This window comes from Polypterus senegalus, chromosome 10 (assembly GCF_016835505.1).
Source record: "Polypterus senegalus isolate Bchr_013 chromosome 10, ASM1683550v1, whole genome shotgun sequence".
Classification (NCBI taxonomy): Eukaryota; Metazoa; Chordata; class Cladistia; order Polypteriformes; family Polypteridae; genus Polypterus; species Polypterus senegalus.
Window position 1 is genome coordinate 40,886,337 of NC_053163.1, and position 26,413 is coordinate 40,912,749.

Consider the following 26,413-nt stretch of genomic DNA (forward strand, 5'->3'; position numbering starts at 1 on the left):
ATCAATACATAATTATGCGGCGTATGCTACGTCGCGGGTTGGCTAGTTTGTTTTTTTTTTAAACACAATCCCTTCATTTCAGGGGCTCAAAAGTAATTGGACAATTTACTCAAAGACTATTTCATGGGCAGGTGTAAGCAAGTCTGTCGTTATGTCATTATCAATTAAGCAGATAAAAGGCCTGGAGTTGATTTGAGGTGTGATGCTTGCATGTGGAAAATTTTGCTGTGAACAGACAACATGCGGTCAAAGGAGCTCTCCATGCAGGTGGAAGAAGCCATCCTTAAGCTGCGAAAACAGAAAAAAACCCAACCGAGAAATTGCTACAATATTACAAGTGGCAAAATCTACAGTTGGGTACATCCTGAGAAAGAAAGCACGCACTGGTGAACTCAGCAACGCAAAAAGACCTGGATGTCCACGGAAGACAACAGTGGTGGATGATCGCAGAATCATTTCAATGGTGAAGAGAAACCCCTTCACAACAGCCAACCAAGTGAACAACACTCTCCAGGGGGTAGGCATATCGATATCTAAGTCTACCATAAAGAGAAGACTGCATGAAAATAAATACAGAGGGTGCACTGCAAGGTGCAAGCCACTTATAAGGCTAGATTGGACTTTGCTAAAGAACATCTAAAAAAGCCAGCACAGTTCTGGAAAAACATTCTTTGGACAAATGAAACCAAGATCAACCTCTACCAGAATGATGGCAAGAAAAATGTATGGAGAAGGTGTAGAACAGCTCATTATCCAAAGCATACCACATCATCTGTAAAACATGGTGGAAGCAGTGTGATGGCTTGGGCATGCATGGCTGCCAGTGGCACTGGGACACTAGTGTTTATTGATGGTGTGACACAGGACAGAAGCAGCCGAATGAATTCTGATGTGTTCAGAGACATACTGTCTGCACAAATCAAGCTAAATGCAGTCAAACTGATTGGGCGGCATTTCATGATACAGATGGACAATGACCCAAAACATACAGCCAAAGCAACCCAGGAATTTATTAAAGCAAAGAAGTTGAAAATTCTTGAATGGCCAAGTCAGTCACCTGATCTTAACCCACAAACAGCAACTGAAAGCCACTGCAGTAAATGCCTGGCAGAGCATTAAAAAGGAGGAAACCCAGCATCTGATGATGTTCATGAGTTCAAGACTTCAGGTTGTCATTGCCAGCAAAGTGTTTTCAACCAAGTATTAGAGATGAACATTTTATTTCCAGTTATTAAATTTGTTCAATTACTTTTGAGCCTCTGAAATGAAGGGATTGTGTTAAAAAAATGTCTTTAGTTGCCTCACATTTTTATGCAATCTTTTTGTTCAACCTACTGAATTAAAGCTGAAAGTCTGGTCTGCACTTCAACTGCATCCGAGTTGTTTCATTTAAAATTCATTGTTGTAATGTACAGAACCAAAATTAGAAAAAAGTTGTCTCTGTCCAAATAAATAAATAGGTGGAGATATGCTCTAGAGAGGAGAGAAAAGGCGGCTAGTAGGAACAAAACAGAATACATACTGTATGTGTGAATGAGATGGGGGTCAGAGGAATGGTGAGGATGGTGGGAGTAGAGCTAGCGAAGGTGGGTGAATTTAAATACTTGGAATCAACAGTACAGAGTAACAGGGAGTTTGGAAGAGAGGTGAAGAACAGAGTGCAGATAGGGTGGAATGGGTGGAGAAGAGTGTCAGGAGTGATTTGTGACAGACGGGTAGAGCAGGAATGAAAAGGAGGGTCTACAAGACTGTAGTGATACCAGCTATGTTATATGGTTTGGAGACCGAGGTACTGACCAAAAAAGAGGAGACAGAACTGTAGGTGGCAGAGTTAAACATGTTAAGATTTGCATTGAGTGTGACAATGATGTAGCGGATTAGATTAGCTTCTCGCACGAGGTTTAGAACATTTAAAAGACGAGCCCCGGCCAACCTAAAGACTCACTCTCCAGTCCTCTCTCCCTCAGATGGCACCTGCTCCAGGTGCTGCTTACGACCCATTGAACCCGCTTTATGAAAAGGACTTTGCTTTCTTTTGACCTGAAGATGGGAGCATGACTGCCATGTTTAACACCTACAACCTATATCAGGGGAATGCTCCAAAAGATCCACCACAGAGTTTCGACCTTTTTAAATCCTCTGAAATTATGTCAGGTATAAAATTAGTTGGTTGAAGTACTGCCTGTCTGCCACTTGAAAAACGTGCTGCTAGTTACTCTACATTTGCCCTCATTACTGACTGGTTTATGAATTTAGATATTGATATATCCGCCTTCATACATGAAATTGCAATCTCAAACTATCATCGTGTCTTAGCATATGTTATATCCCCAATTCAGTCATGGTCAAATGTCTTTTCAGTTGTGACTAAGCACTGTAAAGATTAATGTCCACAGATTCAAACTTAAGAGCTCTAAGATTTAATTACCTTCTCTTTTCTCTTTTTATTCCAGGGGTTGTTCTCTGTTCACCAGTTTTATCTGGAATGGCAGGAGACCCAGATTGAAACATGCTGTTCTAATACAGGATAGGTAAGATAAAGAATTGTCATTACCTGATTTAGAATTATATCACTGGGCTTTCGTTTTATGTTCTGTTTAACACTGGATAAGCCCTTCACTCCCTCCATTTCCCTTGAGATGGCAATTGCAGTTCCCTACAAGTTAAATTTGATTGTATGTGACAATTTACATATGCTGTAGGTCCTCCAAATTCTATCTAGGGTTCATTATAACTTATACTATACAAACTTGGTGCAAAACTTAAGAGGTTAGAAAATACCTGCAGCTTCATGTATAAACTGTGCGTACGCACAGAAATGTTGCATAAAGATGTTTCCACATTCAAATCGCGATGTATAAAACCTAAAGTTGGCGTAAAGCCACGCACATTTCCACGGAACCTCATACCCTGTCGTACGCAAGTTCTCCGCTCGGTTTTGCAGACTGGCGGCACCTAGCATCAAAGCAGTGCTACTGTTCCTGTGTAGTTATCCTTTCTTTTCCCGACGCGGCTTTATAAATACACTGAAATTAACCGCATATTGTTTATTAGTTTAATGCATCTGATTGTAATTAACCAGTAACAAGGTAATGGTCCACAGAATGGTCAAACTATTCTAAATACCATAGCTGCTTCAGCATTGTTACTCTTACTGCACCTTCTTCTTGTTCTTTCAGCTGCTCTCGTTAGAGGTTGCCACAGCAGATCATCTTTTCCGATATTACTCTCACTGCACCACTCGGAGAAGCTCATCAGAAAGAGAATTATCAGTATATAGCATCAAGCATACGCTGCCTCAGCCATGCTTCCTATTTGAACTGCTCTCATAAGACAAACGCTTCAAACCTTCCCTGTACGGACCTCGCGGTTCAGAAACAGTTTCATCCCAAGAACTCTAAACACACTCAATCAGTCCATCAACTGCTCCTTGTAGAACTGTTAGTACTTAGAAGTACAGTTACCTCACTGTAAACTTGCAGTACAATTATAATATTGCACAACCTGAGCCACTTTATAAAGCACGTATTTACATATGATGACGATATCACTTTTAAGATGAAATGCAGCAAAATAGGTTTATTATACAGATAAAACTTTAATTATTAACAATATAGATTATTTAAATTAAGTTAAAGGACATGGTGTCGCTACGCTAGCAAGGATCTGGCGCTCCGCTCCGCTCCACTCGCGCTGTATGCTTCACTGGGACTGGCGTGAAGGATAGAATAATTAAACATGTACTACGAAGATATTTCAATGTTCCTTAAAAGTTTTGAAGAATCGCCGTTATAAGCTTACAAATGGCTTAACGTCTGTAGCGTCAGAGCTGGTTGTGTGGTGATCGGTTACTTGGAGAAAGAAAAGGAAGGACAGGAATTGGAGGTTAGTACGTTTGAAAGAGACAGTACTGCAGGGTCAGCCTTAGGCATGTGCAAACTGTGCACCTGCATAGGGCCGCCAAATCCCAGGGGCCGCCACACCAATATATATTGAATATAAAACAGAAAGAGAAAATAACGACACAGCTAAAAACACAGCGGCAAATTTCGGCAAAAGTTAAACGCTTGTGTCATGAACAACGGACGTGGCCATCCGCCATGCATAGAATACCATATTGACATTGGCGGGCGATGGAGCCACCGATTCTTCCTCTGCTCAGGACCGACATGAGCCTAGAGCCACCCCCGAGTACTGCTGCAATAAATTATTTCATTGAATGTCGCACACAATCACTGCACCACCGTGAAAGCTATGTGCTTTAACTCCTATCATCATGAAAATGATATTACGTATACATCTCAGTATTTTAGTTATTCAGAGAGCTGTAATATCACGAATGTAATGGATTCTGTGTCTTGTCAGAGGTAGAGAAAGCCAGTTTAAAAAGCACGTAGTGATTCATACACATAGAACACATACAAAACAAAGCATTTAACGTGCTACTTTACATACGATGTGATTTGAGAAACTAGTTAAACGATTTTAAGATGAAGTTTAGGATGTTCTACTTTAATGACAAAATAAACTACGTGATTAAAGTTGACATTTCGTGCCTTATTTTTTTCTCTGTGCCCTAATAAGCTTTCATATGACACTCAGAAGGTGGGCTACAACTCGTCTTTTCACGGCGACTTTGATATCTGACAATTTCTTTTTTATTTAGGGCACTGTGCGACTTTGTGAACTTGAGCTTTTGAGTTTCTCCGACACGCTGTGTCAGTCGATCAACTTCCTTTTGTTGTTTATACCACTGTTTAAACCAACAAATAGTACATTTTTCCTTGCCTCCACTTGGTATTCGCTGAAATTCTTATAAATTTTCCCCTGTGCTTTTCCCATTGTCTTTTCACATAACGCTGAGCTTAAGAGCTATTTATATTAATTTGCATATCCAAAGAGGCGCAATTCTGGGAGGAGTTGGGGCGGGACAGCACGCTCGTGCACAAGCGTTACTTTTCACACTGACCGGGATTTATGTAGCGGAAGAATGCGGAAATTGGTTAACGCACAGATTCCTGCATCTGGATTTTTCTGTGGGTAAGCACATTTCGGCTTTTGTGCTTACGTCATGTTATAGTGTGAGTTCTACGCACGGCATTATGCATGAAGCCCCTGGTCTTGAATCATTTATAAATCTTCAGTTTTGCTTGGTTATTCCTTCTTCAATCTCTTTATATTACCTGTAGCTAGGTTGAATGCTTTTGGCACATGGTGTTTCCCTTTCATTGCCTTTACCCTCTCATTCTCCTTTCTCTCGTGATGTTCCTTTTCTACTCTCATAAAGCCGGTCTCAGTTCTTTACTTCCTGCTATATCAGGCTTTCTATAAACCACCACCCCTCACCTCTAATTGATCCCAGGACCCCATGCTATCTTCTATTTGCTGGGATACAGTTTTTAAAAATGTAAAATTTTCATCAAGAAATCACAATTATCAATTTACTTAATTTAAGTTTGTACACAGGTTGTATTTTACTACTTGTAAGTCACATTTAATGGTCCTCATCCCAGATCTCCTCTGTCATTAATGCTCCTTGTGTGATGCTTACACATGTATTAGTTTTGTCCTTCTCTGCTTGCTTTCTTATCCCTAATCTCTTGCTTGCTCTCTTTAATGCTATCAGTTAGTATTCCTCTATTGCCTCAAATTCTAGCTCTTTTAGTTCTTGTAGGCTATGTTCTCTTAGTGAACAAATGCAGATTCTTATGTCTCAGAAGAAATTGCTGTCTCCCTATTACAGTATGCTCTTTCTGGATTTGCCACCATCAAGGATTAGAGTATCTTACAAATACATTCATAACTGGGAATCTGCTGCCTCCACAGTAAAATCATTTTTGTGCAGATACTTGTGATGCAGGTAGTCCCTAGATCATGTGTTGTCGTGTTATCAGTTGGTTCTGTAACGGTTCTTGGTGGTATGGCATGAAACTTGAAACAGGCTGGGGACAGTGGAAGAGGGATACCATGTGGGCTTATTTCACATACTGATTATTTATCATTTTGAAATATTGACTTCTTTTCATAATATATCCAGTAGTATTTTATGTATTGATTTTAAGCAGTATTTTATTCAGTTACTGTTTCTGAAATAAAAGTGAATAAATTTAGTACATGCCCAAGGTAAGATAAACCAAGTTTCTTTCATGTCATTCTTTATACAACCTACCCTAAAATTCCCCACAGGCCTATAAAATCCCTCCAAACATTCCACACATTCCTCCCATTTCTTCCTACATTGTGAATTAAGCTTTCATTAACCACAAATGAAATTCACGCCATCCTCATGGCTTTTTTTTTTTTTTATATAAAAGTTAGGCTATAACTGAACATAACTAAGGTATACTTTAATTTTATTTTTCATTGAGGAAAATATTTATATATGCCGAGTTGATTTTACAAAGCACTTTTTGTCTTGGGAAGAGTGAGGGAGTACTCTATAGACAGTAGAATAACTATTAACACTATGTAAGTGCTATCAGAAACCAAACATTGTTTATTCCTCTACTATATTCAGCTAACATTACTTGTAGATAATGTTTTATATTTAAAATATTTCCAGCAATTTTCCCCAATTTAAATGATTGTATTGAATAAAACTACAACTAAAAAAGGGTATTTATATTATACATTTTAAAGAATTTTTACAAATTTTCTAAAATAACAATTTTGAAATTTAACCTTTCATACCATGTCCACAAACCTATTCATTTGTTATGTATGAGACTGTGCTTTTATGGCACACTAAATGCGAGTATTTTCAGCCACGGAAATTATACATTAGAAGTGTGTTAGGAAGGGCTACAGGGGGTTACTTTATGTTTTAGGATGTGCATGAATTTAATGTCATTTTATTGTGTGCAGGCTTAATAACATTTTTTTATTTCTTTTCAAATATCATTGCCGTCTTCTGTAATTTGAACGGATAGTGTGACCGATGACCCTAAAGATACCTGAACCATTGCGGTCTCTATATATCCTGCACAGTTTATGAGTTATTTTTCTTTCCTCACACAATAGATAGGAGTTTAAATAATACAACTCCAGTTCACTAGTACATTAGTATTCTATAAATATCTTATCTAATAACTTGTAACGGCCGCCCCTTACCCGGCCGGCAGCTACACCTCCAAGACCTGTGGCCTGGATTAATTGCTGAGGTTAAATCTTAATCAAGCCGTACCTTTAACAAATTAAACCTTTCCCCCACAATCGACGGTGTAAAAAAACACAAAAGAAACGCAGATATGTAAACAAACTGATAAAATTGTATTCAATGAAACAGACAAGCTAAACAAATAATAAATATCCCTCCACCAAAGCAACACCGTGACAAATCCTTAGATGAATATAACTACCCCTCCCTTGCCCTGGTAACATATAACAAACAACACAAATACCAAAAAAGAATGAATGAAATACGGAAATGAACGGTCGTGAACTTGAGTCCGAGTAACAATTGTCCTCGATGCAGATGACTGGTTAACCAATATATGAAGTGTCTGTAATTCCCGGAAAAAATGGAACAGCCTCACCGTGTATACTCGGCGGTGGTGGAAAATGATCTGACCCCGGGGTCTCTCGATGATGAGGGTGTTGGAGTGAGTCCGGCGGAATGAAAAACAAACTGGATGGAAATGCGCGATGTGAAATACAGCAGGTACAGCAGGTACAGGTGGTTGGTGGTCGTATATCGAAAATCTCCTTCTCTCCTCCCCTCTTCCTTTTCGCTTGATTGTTTTAATAGTCCTGTGACGAATGTAATTGATTAATTGAAAACCGGTGTTTTCCAGGTTGGGGCTGCGATCTCCTTCGGGACGGCATTCACTGACATACACAAACAGTAAACGGGACGATGGAAACAAGACGCACGTGGTACGAACACAAACACTATTACTACCATGTAGCCCCGCTACAAACTCACTGACTGACTGACAAGAATATTTGGCAACTTGCAGGCAATGCAAGAAAAAATTATTTTCATGAATGAATTCATCTTATAGCCCTGAAAACTGGAAAAATCCAGCTTTAACAAATACTTAATTAAACAGTGAAAAAGTGGGTTAAACTGTGATATTTCTCATTTAACAGTCAGAAACTACCACCTTACTTCAGGTTTTTATCATTTGCAGAAGAGCACAAATGGTAGCATGACTAACTGTAAGTCAGCAGGATCATGGTTGTGTGCAACCTCTATTCTTTTATTTTTCTTGATTTTATTTGTTTTGTTTACAAAACACTGTTACTCTTCATGGATTGGCCTGAAATAAACAAATAATAAGTTTCCTCATTTCATGAAATGTGGAAAGCATCAATAGCCATATACTTAGAAGATGCACAGAGCCTGTGCAAGATTCACTACCACTGAAAATACCACTGGAAGCTTGTTGTCAGCATTCAGCAAAGAAGATAAAAAAATCATGAAGTTTACTTAAACGTGCTATGAATGAAAACTTTTTATTGAAATAAAAGCCTAAAAGCAGAATGGCCTCATCATGTTGTGGACTTGAATAAATTCCTAATGACAAACAATAGTAAACATTATTAATTAGATTCACCCACTCAAACATGCATTCCCTAATACATTCTGTTTCTCGCTATTCTCAATAAGAGTGGTTTAACTGTATCACATAATTTATATTTTTGAGATGGTTACTGCTACATACACTATATTATTAATTTTTTTCCCTTCATTTTTTCAGTATTTTCTTTAAAGTGCATACATACACACTTCACAGAAAGCATATAACGCCAAATATTATTTGGTATTGTAAGTTTAGTAACCCCATGTATATTGTCAATGATGGTGTTGGTGGTCATTTGACAACAAATGTAATGTTGGGTAATCAGTATTGACCAGATTCATTTTATTGTGTACAGCAATGCAATTCTTATTGGTATACTTGCCTTCATTCTCCAGTGGCACAAATCTTGTATCAAAGATTATGGACCGACAGAGACAAAGCTTGTTGTGCTTTTCTAAGCCTGGGTGTTCCCAGTTCCTTGATTTATGCCCGGTTTCCATTATTTTACGTATCCTGTTCAGATGTTTGTTGCATTATTGCATTCAATAGCACTCTGCATTTTGCACTGTGTGTGTGAGGCTACAGTCTTTGGTGGTTCGCTATGTTTATAAGAAAGAAAATAAATTAGTTTTGCTGGTGGTGCGACTGAATTTATGAAGATAGACTCTGAAGTATGCGATAAGGCTCAAGTGAAAATTGGGAATTTCTTTCAATATTTAAATTAAAGATCTAAAATAAAAATGAATCAGTTGCAAAATAACATGAACCCCTTTCCCTCTTCCTAACCTGCTTAAACCTGAACACGATCACTAGGAATCAGAGTCTGTGCCAACAGCACTGGGTGCAAATCAAGAAACAAACCTGAATGGGACCAAAGTTCACTAAAGGGCAAATGCACCCACAGAGTTAGTTTGGAATAGACAAATAACCTATTGATCACTCTTTTGGAAGTGAAGGGAATTGTAGTATCATTTTCACAGGGTGATCTTCAAAACACAGTGACCAGTTCCTGGTGTAGTATAAGACACAAAGTTGTTCTAATATCTTGATATTCTTAAAAATCAACTTTTTGGAATTAAAGTAGAATCGATAACCAGGGAATTGTAACTTATAATTTATACGTTTATACAAAGACTAATGTGCATGTAAAAAAGAACTGAAAATCTCATACTGACCTTTACGTATTTTGACATTCTTGATATCCTTCTGCTGTGAAACATTCTGACCTGGAATTGTTTACACGTGTCTTAAACAACTCATACACTGATAAATTCTATATTGTCTATATCTATATCTGAGTTTGCTTAACAAGGATGGCTGGATGGTATTGAAGGTGCTGGAGACATCAAAAACATAATCTCAACAGTGCTGCCAGTTTTGTCCAGGTTAGAATAAGACTTGTGGAGCAGACATATAATTATATCCGATATGCAAATTACAGTGTGTCCAGGTGGTTTACCTCAAGGGGCTCATATAATCCAAGACAAGTTTTTCAAAGTTGAAAAAATATTTTAAACTTGCATGACTTAAAATAATTTAATTGCAAGTATACATTGCATACTAAAGGGTGGTCCAGATCTAATTATGCAATTTTCATTCCGCTATAACTTAAGTTTATTACATAGAAAATCAACCGAAAATTCCCAGGACCATCGAGAAGTGTGCGAACTGATGACATAAAGAATTGTCTTCGTGCCGAACTGGAACTGTCCCTGCATAAATCAAAGTCATCCAGAAGATCTGGATCTGCATAATTAGATCTGGACCACCCTGTATAAAATTAGATTATAGTAATATTTTAAAACATATGTAAAAACATAAATTATTAAGATAATCTAAGGAGGAGCAGTTGAAAAGATTTAAAACTTTTTATATATACTGCAGGACAGGTACTTACCTAAATTTGTAAATAATAGGAAATTTATAAAAAAAAACTCCATGGCAAGTTAATAAAGAGTTAAAAAAGAAGTACAAAGAAAAAAAACAGCTATATAAGGTGTACAAAAGCAATAACTCCAATGTGAATTGCAGGGCATTTGAGAACATAAAACTACAAGAAGTGTCAGTTTAGGGTGTTATGTGTAGATGGGTGCAGAATTGTCTCAGACACAGGAAGCAGAGGGTGATGGTGCAAGGAACCCTATAAGAATTGGCTAATGTTAAGAATGGTGCCCCACAGGTGTCAGTGCTACTGCTGCTGCTATTTACATTTAAATGATTTGTATAGGAATATAAGTAACAAGCTGGTTAAGCTTCCAGATGATACCAGGATGGGTGGATTGGCAAATAATCTAGAATCCATTAAATTATTGCAGAGGGATTTAGACAGCATACAGGCTTGGGCAGATTTGTAGCAGATGAAATTTAATTTAAGTAAATGTAAAGTATTACTCGTAGGAAGTAAAAATGTTAGGTCTGAATACACAATAGGAGGTCTAAAAATCAAAAGTACACCTTATGAGAAGTATTTTGGAGTCTTAGTGGACTCAACACCATCAACTGCCAGACATTGTTCAGAAGCCATTAAGACGGCTAACTGAATGTTAGGTTATATATTATAGCACAATGTGTAGAGTACAAGTCCAAGGAGGTTATGCTCAAGCTATATAATGCACTGGTGAGGACTCACTTGAAATACTTTGTTCGGTTTTGATCTCCAGGCTACAAAAAGGGCATGTAAGTCCATAGAAGAGTGACTAGGTTGATTACAGGGGCTACGGTAGATGAATTATGAGGAAAGATTAGATGGGACGAGCTCAGCTTTTTCAGTTTAAGTAAAACAAGATCAAGAGAAGACATGATTGAAGTGCTTAAAATCATGAAGGGAATTAATGCATTGGATCAACACTATTACATTTACTTGAAGTTATCAGTCAACTTTTTAATTTTTGTGCTAAGATACAAAAACTTACATGAGGTGCCAACAAAGACTCTTCAAAAACAGATCCTAAAAACAGAAGTGTTCAAAGAAAACTTCTAGAACTGTATTATAACCCCAGAATGCTTATACAAATTATTCTTTAACTGTAAAATTAGGTCAAGTTAAGAACCTGGAACTGAAACTTAGTATAACATCTGTATATAAGGAAATAATCTTTCACTGTAATATTCTATTTGTCTACCTTATGATGCAGAATAAATGACTAGACAACGATGGAAAGAAAGGCTACAGAATACAGCATTGTCTTGCGCCACAAACAAGAAAACAAAGAAAAGCATTAGAGTGAGAATGAAGCAATTTTATTCAAACTATAAATTGAGAACCAAATAAGAATTTAAGTTGACCCTCTCAACTCAGTCTAGTGCTGTTTTTGCATACAAGTCCAGTGGGATAAATGCTATGTTGAAAAAATAGCATCGAGTAAGGTCAAGATGTAGGCCCTAATCTTGTGAAATGGTAAAAGTCTAATGCTCTACCTGGTGTCTTTAGAATTAGTATTCAAAAGATTACATTGGTTTGCATGCAACTGAAGAGAGATTCTTTGTTATAGAAATGGTGTTTTTTTTTTTGATGGTGTTATACACGTGTGCATGGGAGGCAGCTAAAGAGCTCGAATTAAGGGAATTCCATCCCGGACCAGGGGGTGGCGGAGTGCACTAACCCTTTCCCTCTTTCTTCTGTAGACCAGTTACAGAAAATTCCACCTGGGCCTAATGATGCTACCTTCAGTTCCAGTCCCCGATGATGCCATTTCTGCTTCGGGTCATTGTGACCTCACTTCTATTTCTATTTTTGCTGACCTCAGTTCCTCTGCCTGACTTTAAAACCACCATTTTGTATCAGATAAATTAGTTCTGTCTTGAACTCAATGTGAAAAACAATTTCTCTACTCTACCTTAACCCAACTTACATTATACAGGGTAGCTACCCCAAAACTTTTTGTGGCATGTCTTTTCTTTTGACAATGGTTAAACATGACAATTTCTTTGGAGCATTAACCTTTTTATTGTAGAGGTCTAAAATGTGAGATCATTAATATTACTCATTTTTAAATTACTTTTTCTTATACTGTATGTTTGTTTTCTCCTAAATTAAACTCTTTGTTTTTTTAGGTATGCTTTAATAGATTCAACCAAAAACTAGCTAGCTGGGTAGCACATACCTTAACCACACAAAATGTTATAATATCATGGCATGCAACTTTCCTGGTGTTCACATACATAAGAGTTCTCCTCACATTGTCTTCAGACACTGAAAAAGACTGGTTACCCCCAGCCAGGGGAAGGTAATAGGTCCATCAGCTGTGCCAATGTTATCTGGCAAGCTGCTATTGCTGCCATCAGAATCAAACCGTGCATTGAATAAGTTCAGCACATGAAACATTACAGACAAGGTACTGTACAATACAAAGCACATAAGTAAAATATCATTATTACAATATACTACTTATGTGGTGGTGCTACAAAGTTCTATTCACGGCACAATTCAAGAAAAGAGATGCTGCAGAGAACAGCATCACAATTGCTTTATCATATACAGTAAATGACAGCATTCAGACAACGCTTAATCCAGGAATCTATTGGCTCATCCTCCTGCATATCCTTGAGCTTAACCCTTAACAGGGAAGGTTGGAGGGCACTGAAGGCACTGAAGAAATTAAAAGGTACAATCCTAATAGTGCTACCAGCTTTTTCCAGGTGAGAATACGTGCATGACTCACAGGCTTCTCACATCTCCCCAAGCAGATACACTTGCAAAGTTCTTGCCTAAGCAGGTTGGCCCATCAGCATGTATTTCAAATAAATAATTGTTAACATAAAGGCTTACCCCTCTTTACAAAGCGAATGTAATACATTCATGAAAGGCCCTTCACCAGGTGAATTTCCATAATACAAACACATATTTACCATTAATTTAACTTTAAATAAGTTAGGAGTTTCCTGGCCTCATACAATTACCCTTAATTCTACTCAAATAAATCCAAAATACACGAACACTGACAGAATTAGTTTAGCAATATTGTTAGTCATTAAAACCGTGCTTTCTAAAATAAACTTAATTAAGTTTAATTAATTTTTTTTAATAAAACTTTGTTCATTACTTCCAGTTTCACACTCTAAAGAAACAACTGCCTATCTTTCCTCAGGCTTTTCCATATTTTCCCCAATCCTTTTTAGAGCTATGATGCTGAACAAGAATATGCAAGACGACATAAGAGTAACACATGTAAAAAAGCTAACTGTATAATAACGTGAACATTAGCTGTGAGAGTGATTGAAACTATAATTGCACATCATCAACCTCCATGTTTCAGTCATCTAATAACCTGTAGCAAGGTGTACTTAAAATGACAGGGTTGAGGATTAGCAGCACTTTTTTGAAAACTGTCCCAAACTTAGTCTTGGTTATCATTGTGGTTCACAAAATGAAAAAGGTTTATTAAATGCATTTCTTCAGATACTTTTTTTTTTTTTCATAAAGGCAGCTGTTCATAAATTAAGGGAAGCTTGTATGAAAATTAAAGTGTACTGTGAGGCACAGTATTGGCCTTTCTGAAAAAAATTGGAAGGACACCAGGGCAGGCCACAACCAGAATCAGTAAGTGTTTAATATTAGTTAAAAATATTTTAGCAAAGAAGCAGACAAAGAAAGTTTGTATATAAAAAAATAAATTTAAATAAAATTTGTAACAATGAGCTTTCACCCCACCAAGTGCAAAACATGAAAAATATGTCAAGTAAATATACATTTCTTAAATATCTACAATTTTATTCACAGAAAAACATTAATTTCAACAAAAAAACGGGCAGGCAGAAAATAGGTGCTAGTGGAAAGTTTAAGCAAAAATGTCAACAGTTTACGTAGTCATCATCCCCACTTTATGTCTGTTTTTGCTGGTGTGGGTCATGTTGCAGTTCACTTAGATGGACTGACCAGATTTCTCTGTTCTTAGAAAGCTTCAGTTGACTTATGATGCTTTTTTTGTAGGTGACTTCTGGGGTGGGATTAACAAATTAATTCTTTATATGCTTTCATGAAGTGGCCAAGTGAGATGGATTTTGGGAAACCTATGAAAAAGTAGCTTGTGCATTACAAATGTCCTTTATAAATTTGCTTGCTAACCTCTAAAAGTCATCAATGTTGGGAAACTCACCACAGTTCTCTTAGCTAAAACACCCTTACTAAACTATATCCAGTGCTTTTAGCATTTCCTGTTTCTTCCACCCCTGTAGGCTTACCCATATGGAGCTTTTTAATTACTGCAGCAACCTTAGCCACAAAAATAGAACAAAAGTCAACTAGTGCTTCTGACACTGCTTCCTCCAATGAGGTTAATACTTCCTCAAACAGCTTTTTCCAAAATTATTAGTTGAAGTGAATTTTTCCCCTCTTGAACATTTTGGGCAATGACATGCCTAACCTTTTTGAGATTTTGGATAGTTTGACAGAAAGTCAATCCCCATGGCTCCATCAAACTCCACCTAATCTTGTCACTATCGTAGCTGCCACCTTTCAGACATAACCCTGCATGAAAGGCCTCTTTCTTTATCTTGACACCTTTACTTATGGTTGCCACCATAACAGGAACCAATAGCCTTTTGGTTCTTGCAGCTGTCTCCACTGCTTGAATCTTGAACAGGACCTATATAGGATTACTCTCAGTAGTTGGTACCTTTTTGAGCACCAAATCCAATACTTCTAAAATAGCCCAAGTTCTCTGAATAGTTGTTTGACTCATATACATAGATAACATTTTTTCCCCATGAAACTAAAAGTTGTATTTAGGTGACCCTTTCTTCCACTGGAAAAAAATTGAAACCGGTGCCCTGCCTCCTGGGGACTGTCCTTTGGGGCAACTCTAAGAGAGAGACAATCCTTGACTGAGAAGTCTGGTTGCACAGCCAGTAGTGTATATAGAGATGGCCTAGTCTTTTTAAACCTCTTTCACAAGTTCTGACAAGGAATAAGATATGGGAGGGGTCACAGTAGCAAGGTGAAAACTGTCCAGGGGCATCAACACCAAAACTGGAAGTGTCAAGCTATATTCAGGTCCTTGCAGAGCTGGATGGAGTCTTTGCAGACTCTGAGGTGGTAAACGGGAATGAGGAGCCCCAACGGGCCACCTCAAAACCAGTCTCCATAAACAGACAAGCATTAGGGGCAAATTTGCTCCACAGACAGAGAGTATTGCAAAGTGTGTTGCCTTCCAGGTCTACATGTGGAAGACCTCCCTGAATGGGTTGATAAGATTCTTTAAGGGAGTGAAGGTGGATCCAGTTATTATCCATATTGGAACAAATAACATACATAAGGGTAGGCTGTCAGTTCTGCCATGTAAATTTAGAGTGGTGTCAATGAAGGAGCAGAAATGACAAGGCAGTCTTCTCTGAAGTTCCCATGCCACAAGCCTGTCCAAGAAAGATTGAAGAGATTAGAGGGTCTAATGCATGGCTCAGCTATCTTGGTGTAGACTTGTGACACCCCGTGTAGTGTAAAAGATGGCACCAGAGTACACACTCAGTATCTTGTAGTTAGGGACCGATTGGTATCAGAAATGAGGGATGTTAAAGAGGGAGGCACAAACAAAAATTCATATAAATAAACCCACCAAAGCTATATTATTACTGGGCGTATATTTATATATATATTATACACACACACATAAATATATATGTACTTATATTTACCCATACATGTATACTTACATACAGTATATATGTATACATATATACTGTATACACATATACAGTATATACAGTACATACATACACATATACATATATATATATATACTTATATATATATATACATATATACTTATATATATATATACATATATATATACATATATATATACATATATATATACATATACATATACATATATATATACATATACATATACATATATACATACACACATACACACACACACACATATATATATATAGTTTATATCCCGGCCAATACCCCAAGCCGCCAGATGGATGTGACGATGTGGGTTCTGGCTCCACACTCCCTTTGATGTTTGGGAACCCTTGAACCCACATCGTCACATTTGGTGGCAGTGGTGGGATGAGCTAGCAGTGGAGGCCAGAAGAGGAGACAGAGCAGCAAGTGGGATTGGTAACTGACTTTGTGGAACCCACGTACCCAAGCCGGAGGAGGACATTTTTAAGAGACTGAGCTTTTTAAGGACATTTATTTATTGTTGAGGTTTTTAATTGTCTTTTAAAGTTCTTATTCTTTTAATGTCCTGTTTTTATGAAGGGGGCTTGGGTTGGTTTGTTTTAGTGGGATTGTTTTAGTGCTTTTATTGTTTTAGTGCAGTGTAGAGTGGCCGAGCTGTGGACCTGAGCTCCAGTTGCATTGGGTTGGCAGTGGTGTGGAGCCTTCCCATGCAACTGGAGTTTTATGGGGGGTGGAATGTGGTGTTATGGGTCCACAGCTCGTTGAGTAAAGGCCATTTTTAAATAAGTAATCGATGTGCTCGCGGCTTAGTGAGGGGACGTTGGGCCATAGTGGGCCGCGGGGCGATCCGTAGGGTGTGGGCGTTTCTCACCTAGTGCACAGGTGAGGAACTGCCCACATTCATGATTGTCCCGTGGCTAATGCTGCAGCTGCTGTGGCCCTCGTCATTTTAAAAAGAAGCGCGAGTCGGTTTTAAAGGGGAAAAAAGTGGAGAGAGAAAGGAAAGGAGAGGACGGAGGTTACCGGGAGCAGGAGAGGAAGCAGGTCGGTGAAAGAGAGAGAGAGCCGCAAGAGCGAGCGGACGGGCGAATGAGCGCTCGTGGACAGCTGCGTGGAAGCTGGGTGTTAGGCTGACATCCAGGTGTTTGTGTTGATGTCGCTCCCGCTGAGCGATCAGGTAGCGGGAGTGACCAGGGAAGGCGAGTGGCCGCATAGAGGCCATGGAAAGGCAGCGAAGTGGGAGACTTGGTGCTGGAATCCCCAACGTGGGCGACCTGGCCGTTGGTTGGAAACCAAGTTCTCCAAGACTGGGATGAGTGCCATACCGAAGCCAGGGATCGGGAGGTCTCCAGTCTCATGCGTGTGTTTCAGGAGGGCAGCTGCAGAGAGCGTCTTGCCTGCTTCTTGGCCCAAACGGGATAAGCAGGTGAGACGCTAACAAACGCTAATAAACGATGCACCGGATTTGTTTGTTGTTTTAAGACTGCTTCCTAGAGAAGATTTTAACCTCTGGTTTTAAAGAATTGTTTTTTTCTTATTGTTGTTTTAACCTCCACGTTCTTTTTATGGATTATTTATTTAATGAATTTTGAAGATCTGCACTATTTATGGAACACTGTTTTTGTTGGTTTTTAATAAAAGCACTGTTGCACTTTCTACCTTCCCCTTGCTCAGTAATTTGCCTCCATTGACTAGCTCACTCGGTAACATTATCGACGGTGTTGGGTTCAAGGGTTCCCAAACAGCCATGGGAGCGTGGAGCCAGAACCCACATCGTCACAATGGAGCCCTCCTTGCAACATGGAGGTGCACCAAATTCCAGCAGGGCATCATGGACCTGTAGTTTTAATTCACAGCCCTGCTGGATACCGTGGGGACCGCCAGGGGATGCTGCAGGGAGGCTCAGGGACTTGTATTTTCTGTATAGCCCGGAAGTACTGCCCAGTCACAGGGACAGAGGAAATGATATACTTCTGGGCTGAAGAAAAGAAGGTGTTTTCATTTGACCCGAAAATGCTGGGAAATCACAAGGACGGTGGGATAGAAGCACTGGCAGGTCATCGACTATAAAAGGACTCTGGGAAACCCCAGCAGATAGAGCTGAGTTGGGAGGAAGGGTGACTGAGTAGAGGATTGTGATTATTGTGTATTATTGATTTATTATTGTGGATTACTGTGGAGGTGGCGGTGCTTTGTGCACTTTATTATAAAAATAAATGTATTATTGGGACTTTTATCTGGTGTCTGGCGTGTTGTCTGAGGGTTCAACGGGACAACAGCGCCCTCTATCAGTCACAAAACATACATATACACATACACATATATATTTATACTAGCAAAATACCCCCGCTTCGCAGCGGAGAAGTAGTGTGTTAAAGAAGTTATGAAAAAGAAAAGGAAACATTTTAAAAATAACGTAACATATTGTCAATGCAATTGTTTTTTGACTGTTATGAGTGTTGTTGTCAACAAGGATTTGATTATTATTATTTCTTTCAATCAGGTTTGTATTTGGAGGATGTGTTGTGTTCAAGTTATATTCCATGTTTGTCAACCGTTGTAAAGATAACAGGTTTCATTCATTGAAGTGTTCACTACCCAAATTGGTACTTGTGAATCTAAGATGTTTAACAGGCATTCCCGGTATTAAGTTGTGGATTTGCCCGTGAATATTTAGCAGGTGTGTCTATGAACGTAATTTAAACTTAAGCTTCACACCTTGCTTTCCTATTGATATGTCTACAAAGGCTTGTTCAGTGTCAGAGGGTTGTTCCTTTCCTACTGCATCAATAAACAGCTCATCTTTCTCTTTGTCTGGGACATCACACACCGCATGCACGGGTTTACCTTTCCCAGTCCTGCAAACTTTAGCGAAGTGGTTCAATTTACCACATTTTTACACTGCCTTCCTTTAGCTGGACATTGACTTTTTCCACCGTGTGCTTTGTTTCCGCTGTAGCTGAACTTATGAATATGCGTGTATGCGTCACTCCCTTCATATTCTTTTGCTGCCGTCTCAATTGTGTAATGAGTTTTTAGTTCAGCGCTCTTTGGAGCTCTTTGTTGTTGTCTGCGTACTGCGTACTGCATTCACTGTCAGTTCACATGAGCCGCTCGGAGTACAAGGTTCTCAGCTGCACTTGTGCTATCTCGTGCGATGTCCACGGCTTTATTTAATGTTAGCTCAGACCTGGCACTTAAAAGTATATGTACACTATATATATATATATATATATATATATATATATATCCATCCATCCATTTTCTAACCCGCTGAATCCGAATACAGGGTCACGGGGGTCTGCTGGAGCCAATCCCAGGGCACAAGGCAGGAACCAATCCTGGGCAGGGTGCCAACCCACCGCAGGACACACACAAACACACCCACACACCAAGCACACACTAGGGCCAATTTAGAATCGCCAATCCACCTAACCTGCATGTCTTTGGATTGTGGGAGGAAACCGAGTACCTGGAGGAAACCCACGCAGACACGGGAGAACATGCAAACTCCACGCAGGGAGGACCCGGAAGCGAACCGGTCTCCTAACTGCGAGGCAGCAGCGTACCACTGCGCCACCGTGCCGCCCTATATATATATATATATATATATATATATATATATATATATATATATATATATATATATATATATATATATATATATATATATATATATATATATATATATATATATATATATATATATATATATATATATATATATATATATATATATATATATATATATTTTGTCACGCACGCGCGAGTAGGGGACCGTGGACAGACCTTAACACGCTTGGAAAGACATTCGCCGGCAGGGAGTGGCAGGGTACTAACCTTTCTCCTTTTCTTTCTTGCAGAAAAAAAAGACGCTCCGCTGCCATAAGCCTCATTCTTCCCGCAGCACGTTACTTCCGCCCTTCCTCCTACATTGTTCCTGACGTCATCGATCCCATCGTCCCCCACGGTTCCTTCCCAGCATTCCTCCACTTCCGGCTCCTCCTCCATAAAATGTCCGCCGACGCCGTTTTTGGCGTCGTGCATATGTGAAGCTTTTTGTTTATGCATTTTGACCCTGAATTTACTTTTGTTGTGGATACTTTTTCAGTACACAGGGCCGGAAACCTGTCTGTTGCTTTGTTTATTACAATATATATATATATATATATATATATATATTTATATATATATATTATACATACATACACAAAGTAGGACTTTTGGGACCTTCAAAGCTAGACTTGATGTTATTTTGGAGCCATTAAGTGGAAATGACTGGTGAGCTCAGTACAGGTCAAAGAAATGTTATCCTTTGTGCACAAGTTTAAATAAGGCAAGTTAAATGATCCGTGAAAAAGATATATATACACCACCAGTGCAAAGTTTTAGAACAACCTCATTTTTCTAGTATTTGAAGTCTATTGAATAATCTTAAAAGGTTCAAAAGTCTAGGGTACATTGTAATAGGTTTAAAAAAAGTTTAGGATACTAAAAACTGAAAGTAATGTAATTTTTGGAGTTACATAAAAAGGTCTCTGGGTACGAACACTTTTTGGGTTAACAACTGACAGCTTTTCTGCAGCAAAGGACATTAATTAAGCATTGAAAGTAGGTGCAAATAATTCCAGCAGGTAATCCAACCTTTGTTGATCACTTGTAAATCCTCTACCTGTATAAAAGCAGCATTTGAAAAAATGTGATGCTAGACCCTTGGAAGCATTAATTGAACTATATCACACTGTATATTGCTATCATAATGGCAAGAAAAAGGAAATTAAAAGATCTAAGATGCAAGCTGCTCACTCTCAGAAACTTGTCTTATGATTCTGTTGTGGCTTTGGGTTTGTCAGACATGTTCAAAACTAACTTGAAGACTGGAGGAAACTACTCACTGACAGTTTGTATTTTTTTCCAGTTTCTCCTAATGAGAGATCTACATGTTTATGTGTTATAATGGTCTGTATAGGGTTTGTAAGTAATAAGCAAACGTTGGGACACTTGTAGGATGAGTTTGTATCAAATACTGCAGAAATGCCTTTAATTTCTGACAGTTTGCCGCATACTTTTATTTATTTATTTTTTCAATCATACTTTTGAGTCTAAGAGACTGACTTAGGCACGGTATTTTTGCATTCATGTTGTATTGGCTATTAATTGAACTGACTACCACAAGAAACAATACAACACAGACTGGTCAGGCTTAGGGAGCAGATTTACAGTACTAAATGGAATGTTAATGCATAAATAGGGTGTCAAAAGTTGGCCCTAGTCTAAGCTGATATTGGAGGGTGGATCTTCAAACAATATAAGGATTGGAAAGCCACCCAGACTGTAAGTATAAGACTGACACACTTTGAACTATGCAGAAATAACCATTCAATAATAGCATCTGTGTAATACTAGCTTTTTTCCTAAAAGGCTGTAAAATGGAACTTCATCCTATTAAAAGTAATTAAAATTGATATGATGAGCAGGGAATGGATGGAACGTGAAGAGAAGATGAAAAGACTTGCTTTGCATCACATATCAGGCTGGCAACATGAGACTTTCCTTTTCTTCAAATGGCATATAATCTCAAGAAACACGATTACATTTTTTCATGCTTCCCATTTTTAACAATCCGCCTAAGCCAATAGTACTTTCTGGAGTAAACTATTTTATGTAAAGTATGAATGACTACAATATATTCAGCACTTCTGTAACATATACTTTATACACATACTTATCAGTATACAGAAATCAGTATTAGTTAAACTGATCAATGTAGACTGTACAATGCAAACAGACTTGCAGATGTGGCTTTACAGTTTTTTACAGTGTTACTTTCATAATTCTATAAAACAGTATATGGATAATTAAAGGAAAGCAAACCTTGCACAGCTTCATTCTCCTGCTGATTTCCATTATGTTCAGCCTCTACTTCTGAGATACAAGTCTCTAAAAAAATTAGAAGAAATTTAATGCTCATCAGGACAAAAAAGATAAAAACAGTTAAGTCATATTCTAAGGATGGTACTAAAACATTAAGGTCTTAATGTTAACTTAAGTCCGAAGTCTACACTAAACTTGAGGTCAAAGAACAAAACCTGAATCTGATATGAAGTTAAATTATTTTATTGAGTAGAAGTTTCTTAGTGAATGTTTCCATTATTTTCATAAAGTTTAAACTTATGTTATATGTAATATTACATCACATAGCCACACATCCCCTCGAGGATGCTGGATATCATGGTCGGCTTGTATACTGGTACCGTGAGTGCTGTGCAGAGTGGAGGCAGAACCTCTGTGTTTTTCCCAGTTGATTCTGAGGTTCATCAGGGTTGTGTTCTTGCTCCTACTCTGTTGCTTATATGGACTGGGCGTTGGGCAAGGTCGTGGGGTTTTAATTGGGCATTAAAAATTTGGTACGACGCTGGGAAAATTGCATCACAAAGGAAGGGGACTATGTAGAAAAGTGCCCATAATTTGTTTCTGAAATTCTTAACATCTCTCTTTTATAAAAAAAAAATCTTTGGGAGGCAGACTAGGGAGACAAGACATGATCTTCTCAGAAGACAATTTGAAGTCCCGCGAGAGACACTTTAACTTGCTCCCAGCTCTTAAAATAATGACAAGCAACAAACAAAACACGCAGCTCACAGCAGATGATCCGACCACTTCTCCTTGTGTGCGTTCAGACACCCTAACCTCTTCACAATGCGAGCAGTAGAGACACGAAGTGGCAAAAAGGACAGTGGCTGTACAGGCTTTAAAATGATCGACGGGCAGCGCGATACCAGCTGCCCCCCCCTTCACAAACTGAGCAGCGTTATACATACTGCGAGAAACAGATTTAACCACGACCGGGGCCGGAAATAAAGGACAAGTATTGTTTTTACAACGTCACGCGAGACAAGGCAGTGAGCCATCATTTAAAACAAGTCCACGGACATCTAACCTAGCAGTTGTTGGATTGCTTTTGGCAGACATGAATCATGTGCTCCCAGCTCTTAAAACAACCACATGCGACAAGCAGAACAGGCAGCTCGCCAGCAGCAGAAAGGCAGCAGATGATCCAACGGCATCTCCATAGCATGCGCTCAGCCGCCCCCCCTTCACAATGCAAGCAGCATTATACATCCTGCGAGAAAGAGATGTAACCACACTCGGGGCCGGAAATAAAGGACAAGTATTGTTTTTACAAAAGTTTTTAAAGTAAAAGTGAAAATAATGCCTATGTAACAATTCCCATGAAATTAGGGTTCACGAATCAAAAATATATAAAAAAAAATCCATAAAGTTTCAAAACATAAAACTTTTTGTGTAACTTAGCACTATACTGAATGCAGGCGAATAAAATGACAGGCATAGCCTGCTGTAGCCTCCTGGCATTTCACCGATCCTCAGTCTCTCTCTCTCCAGCACCCACTGCTTGCCTCGCGTCCCACTTGTTTGTCACTTGTGTCATGCGTGTAGCTGGTTAAGTTAATGTGGAAGCATTTTGGAAATCTTGTTATAAATGTTTTCTATTAGGAAGCCTAGTGTTTGGTCTCTCTATCGCATTTAAACCAGCAGTGCTGCAGATGCAAAACAATTTGTGATGCGCTTCTGTTTCTATTTGCTTTTTAGCTAAGCTAAATCTTGTCCTCTTTACCCAGTTTTGTAAAAGTGTTTGTTGTTGCTTTATACTTGTTTGTGCTTTAATGAGTAACTGTTTAATTATTTGATGTTTTAAGCAGCAATGCTGTGGATAGAGAAGAACTGTAAAACTGTGTCACATACTGCTAATACTGGCTATTCTGTTTGCTTTTTAGCATGTTGAGCCTAATTGCAACTTGAAACAGGCAATAAAGTTAAAAGGGGATTTGAAAGACAGTGATTGACTTTACTTGACCAGATAAGACAAAGTTACACAGCACAGAACATGTCATCTGGGATCTGCTCCAGAATAAGAGTTAATCCTGGATCTCCAGAACACTGGATTTCAATCAGCGCACACAATTCTAGCTAGGTTGATCCAGAATAACGTGTGTTCATGGCAAAATTTACAAGCCCTAATGAGTTGTACAGTTAACAGTTGCAAGGACTATAAGTATGAAAAACAGGGAGCATGGAGATTATCAGCACATCTAATAAAAGAGGAGCAGCAGCTGCCAAGGAAATGGAAATGGCGTGGAGAAATATCAGTGAAAGTATGAATGCATAAAACAGCTAATCAGTGAAATCCAAGTAAATTCCCTGTGGTAAATTGTTGCATATGCAAAATGTGCCCCTGGTGACATTACTTGAAACATTACATGCCTTCAAAAAAGCATTGTATTCCATTTTTGCGATATTAATGATATCAAAATACCCCCATATCAAAACTGCATTAATAAGCAAATCTGGTATCGGGACCCACTTAAGAGGGGGAGTCCTTGGTGGCATTTCTTTAAAGGGTGAGGGATGTAAGCCACTGGGATCCTATTAACAGTCACAGAAGATAATTACATATAACAAAGAAGTACAAGTTCTTAAAGTGTAATGTACAAGCCTAAACTTGAATTGGCAGAGCCATAAATTCTAAAAGTACTTACAAAATAAGATTTCCATCAACAGACAAAATTCCTGGTTTATAGTTTAATGGAATTTAAAGAATCCTTAATTCTGAGAGCAGCTTTGAGCTTTTAGCTGTCCTGGTGTTTTTAAGAGCAGATAAAGCTGGTATTTTTATTTGAACTGGCACAATAACAGAATTTGGCACCTAACCTGCCAACCAAGATAGAGTGGGGGCGCTTTAGCTTTCCCAATAGCTTAGGACAATTTGCTGTTATATGTCAAAGTTGCCCACAATAAAGCCTAATTTTTCCTAGAACCTCACAGTAGATATTAGCACAGATATCGGCTACCTGCTAGACATTGTTGCACTTCTGATAGTGCCAAAATGCCAATTGCAGTGTCATCAAACAGGAACTACCCTTCCTTGATTATTCCTGTAACATCTAAAAGTGGTGGAACAGCAGCAGGACATTTCCCCACCACCACCTGCAGATAACTCAGGAACCCTTTGTCCCTAAGACCTTTGTTCTTCTGTTTCATCAGAGCCAGAAGATACCTTGTTCTTCCTCCTCTGCCTAATCAACAGATCTCAGCATATGCAAATGGTTAGGATTACACTTCCATGCTGACAATTAACACAGGTACTCTATAGGGTATAGTGTGTTGAACCTCTTTCTGTATCTATTCTTCACATCTGTAGGTGTGGTCAGAGACAGCATGTAGAAGAATAATTTTAGGGCACCATAGCATTCACCTTTAAGAAACAGCATACATGGTTAATAAATGTCAGAAACCTTTGCAGGCATATCAGGAAACCAGAAAAAAGTCAACTGAACAACAAAATGTAATCCACGATGCCTAAGAGACGACAAAGAAATCAGCAGATGTCCTGTAAAACAACCAGAATGGACAATTGTTATATGCACAGAAATTTCAAGAGTGGTGGCTCAACTCACAGGTATAAAAAGAACCAGAATATAATCTAACAAGACTTTTATTTTATATAGTCATTTGGGTGTAAACCAATGGACCAACCAGAGTAAAATGTATACACTGATTGACATTGTATGTAAATTCAATGGTTTATAAAATGCTGTAACAGACTGCTTTTGAAGAATGCTCCCTCTAAGGCATTTTGCCAAGGAGTAATTAAAAGATACAATAAACAGCTTTTCTCCTGCCTGATTACTGGTTTGTCCTGATAGAGGATGTTTCTTTATTTAATAAGATGTTAAATTTCTACCACAAGTTCAACCTCCATTATGAAATCCACTGATGACACCACCATTATTGGACTGATCATTAACAATAATGATACAGCTGAAAGAGAAATTAGAGGAAAGCTAACATTTCTCCATGTGTTCTCACAAGCTTACAGTATACAAGTGCATAGTAGAGTCAGTCCTCAATGGCTGCATCACATCCCGTTACTACTTTAGTTCAATATAATAAAGCCTTACAGAGGGTGCTGAAGATGGCATAGAATATTAGCAGAAACCAGCTTGCCTTCTGATCAGGACTTATTCAACACTTGCTGCCATAGAAAGGCAAACAGTATTATTAAAGACTGTAGCCATACTGTATGGTTGCTTTTCTTGCTCCTTCCATTTGGTGCACTGGCACCAGTAGATTCAGGAACAGTTTCTATCCATAGGTCATAAGGTTATTGGACAGGCAATCATAATAAAAAATATTGTAAGAAACATTGTAACTTAAATAAATACTTCATATACTA

At 38.5% G+C, this 26,413-nt stretch overlaps 1 protein-coding gene across 1 annotated transcript in view; it reads right to left on the reverse strand.

Annotated features, from left to right (window-relative positions):
• dacha (dachshund a) overlaps nt 1-26,413 on the reverse strand; it is an 853,183-nt gene that overhangs the window by 59,184 nt on the left and 767,586 nt on the right. Inside the window, exon 9 of the mRNA XM_039765764.1 lies at nt 22,033-22,098. Coding sequence (XP_039621698.1) covers nt 22,033-22,098 — 66 coding nt within the window. The remainder of the gene's footprint in view (nt 1-22,032; nt 22,099-26,413) is intronic.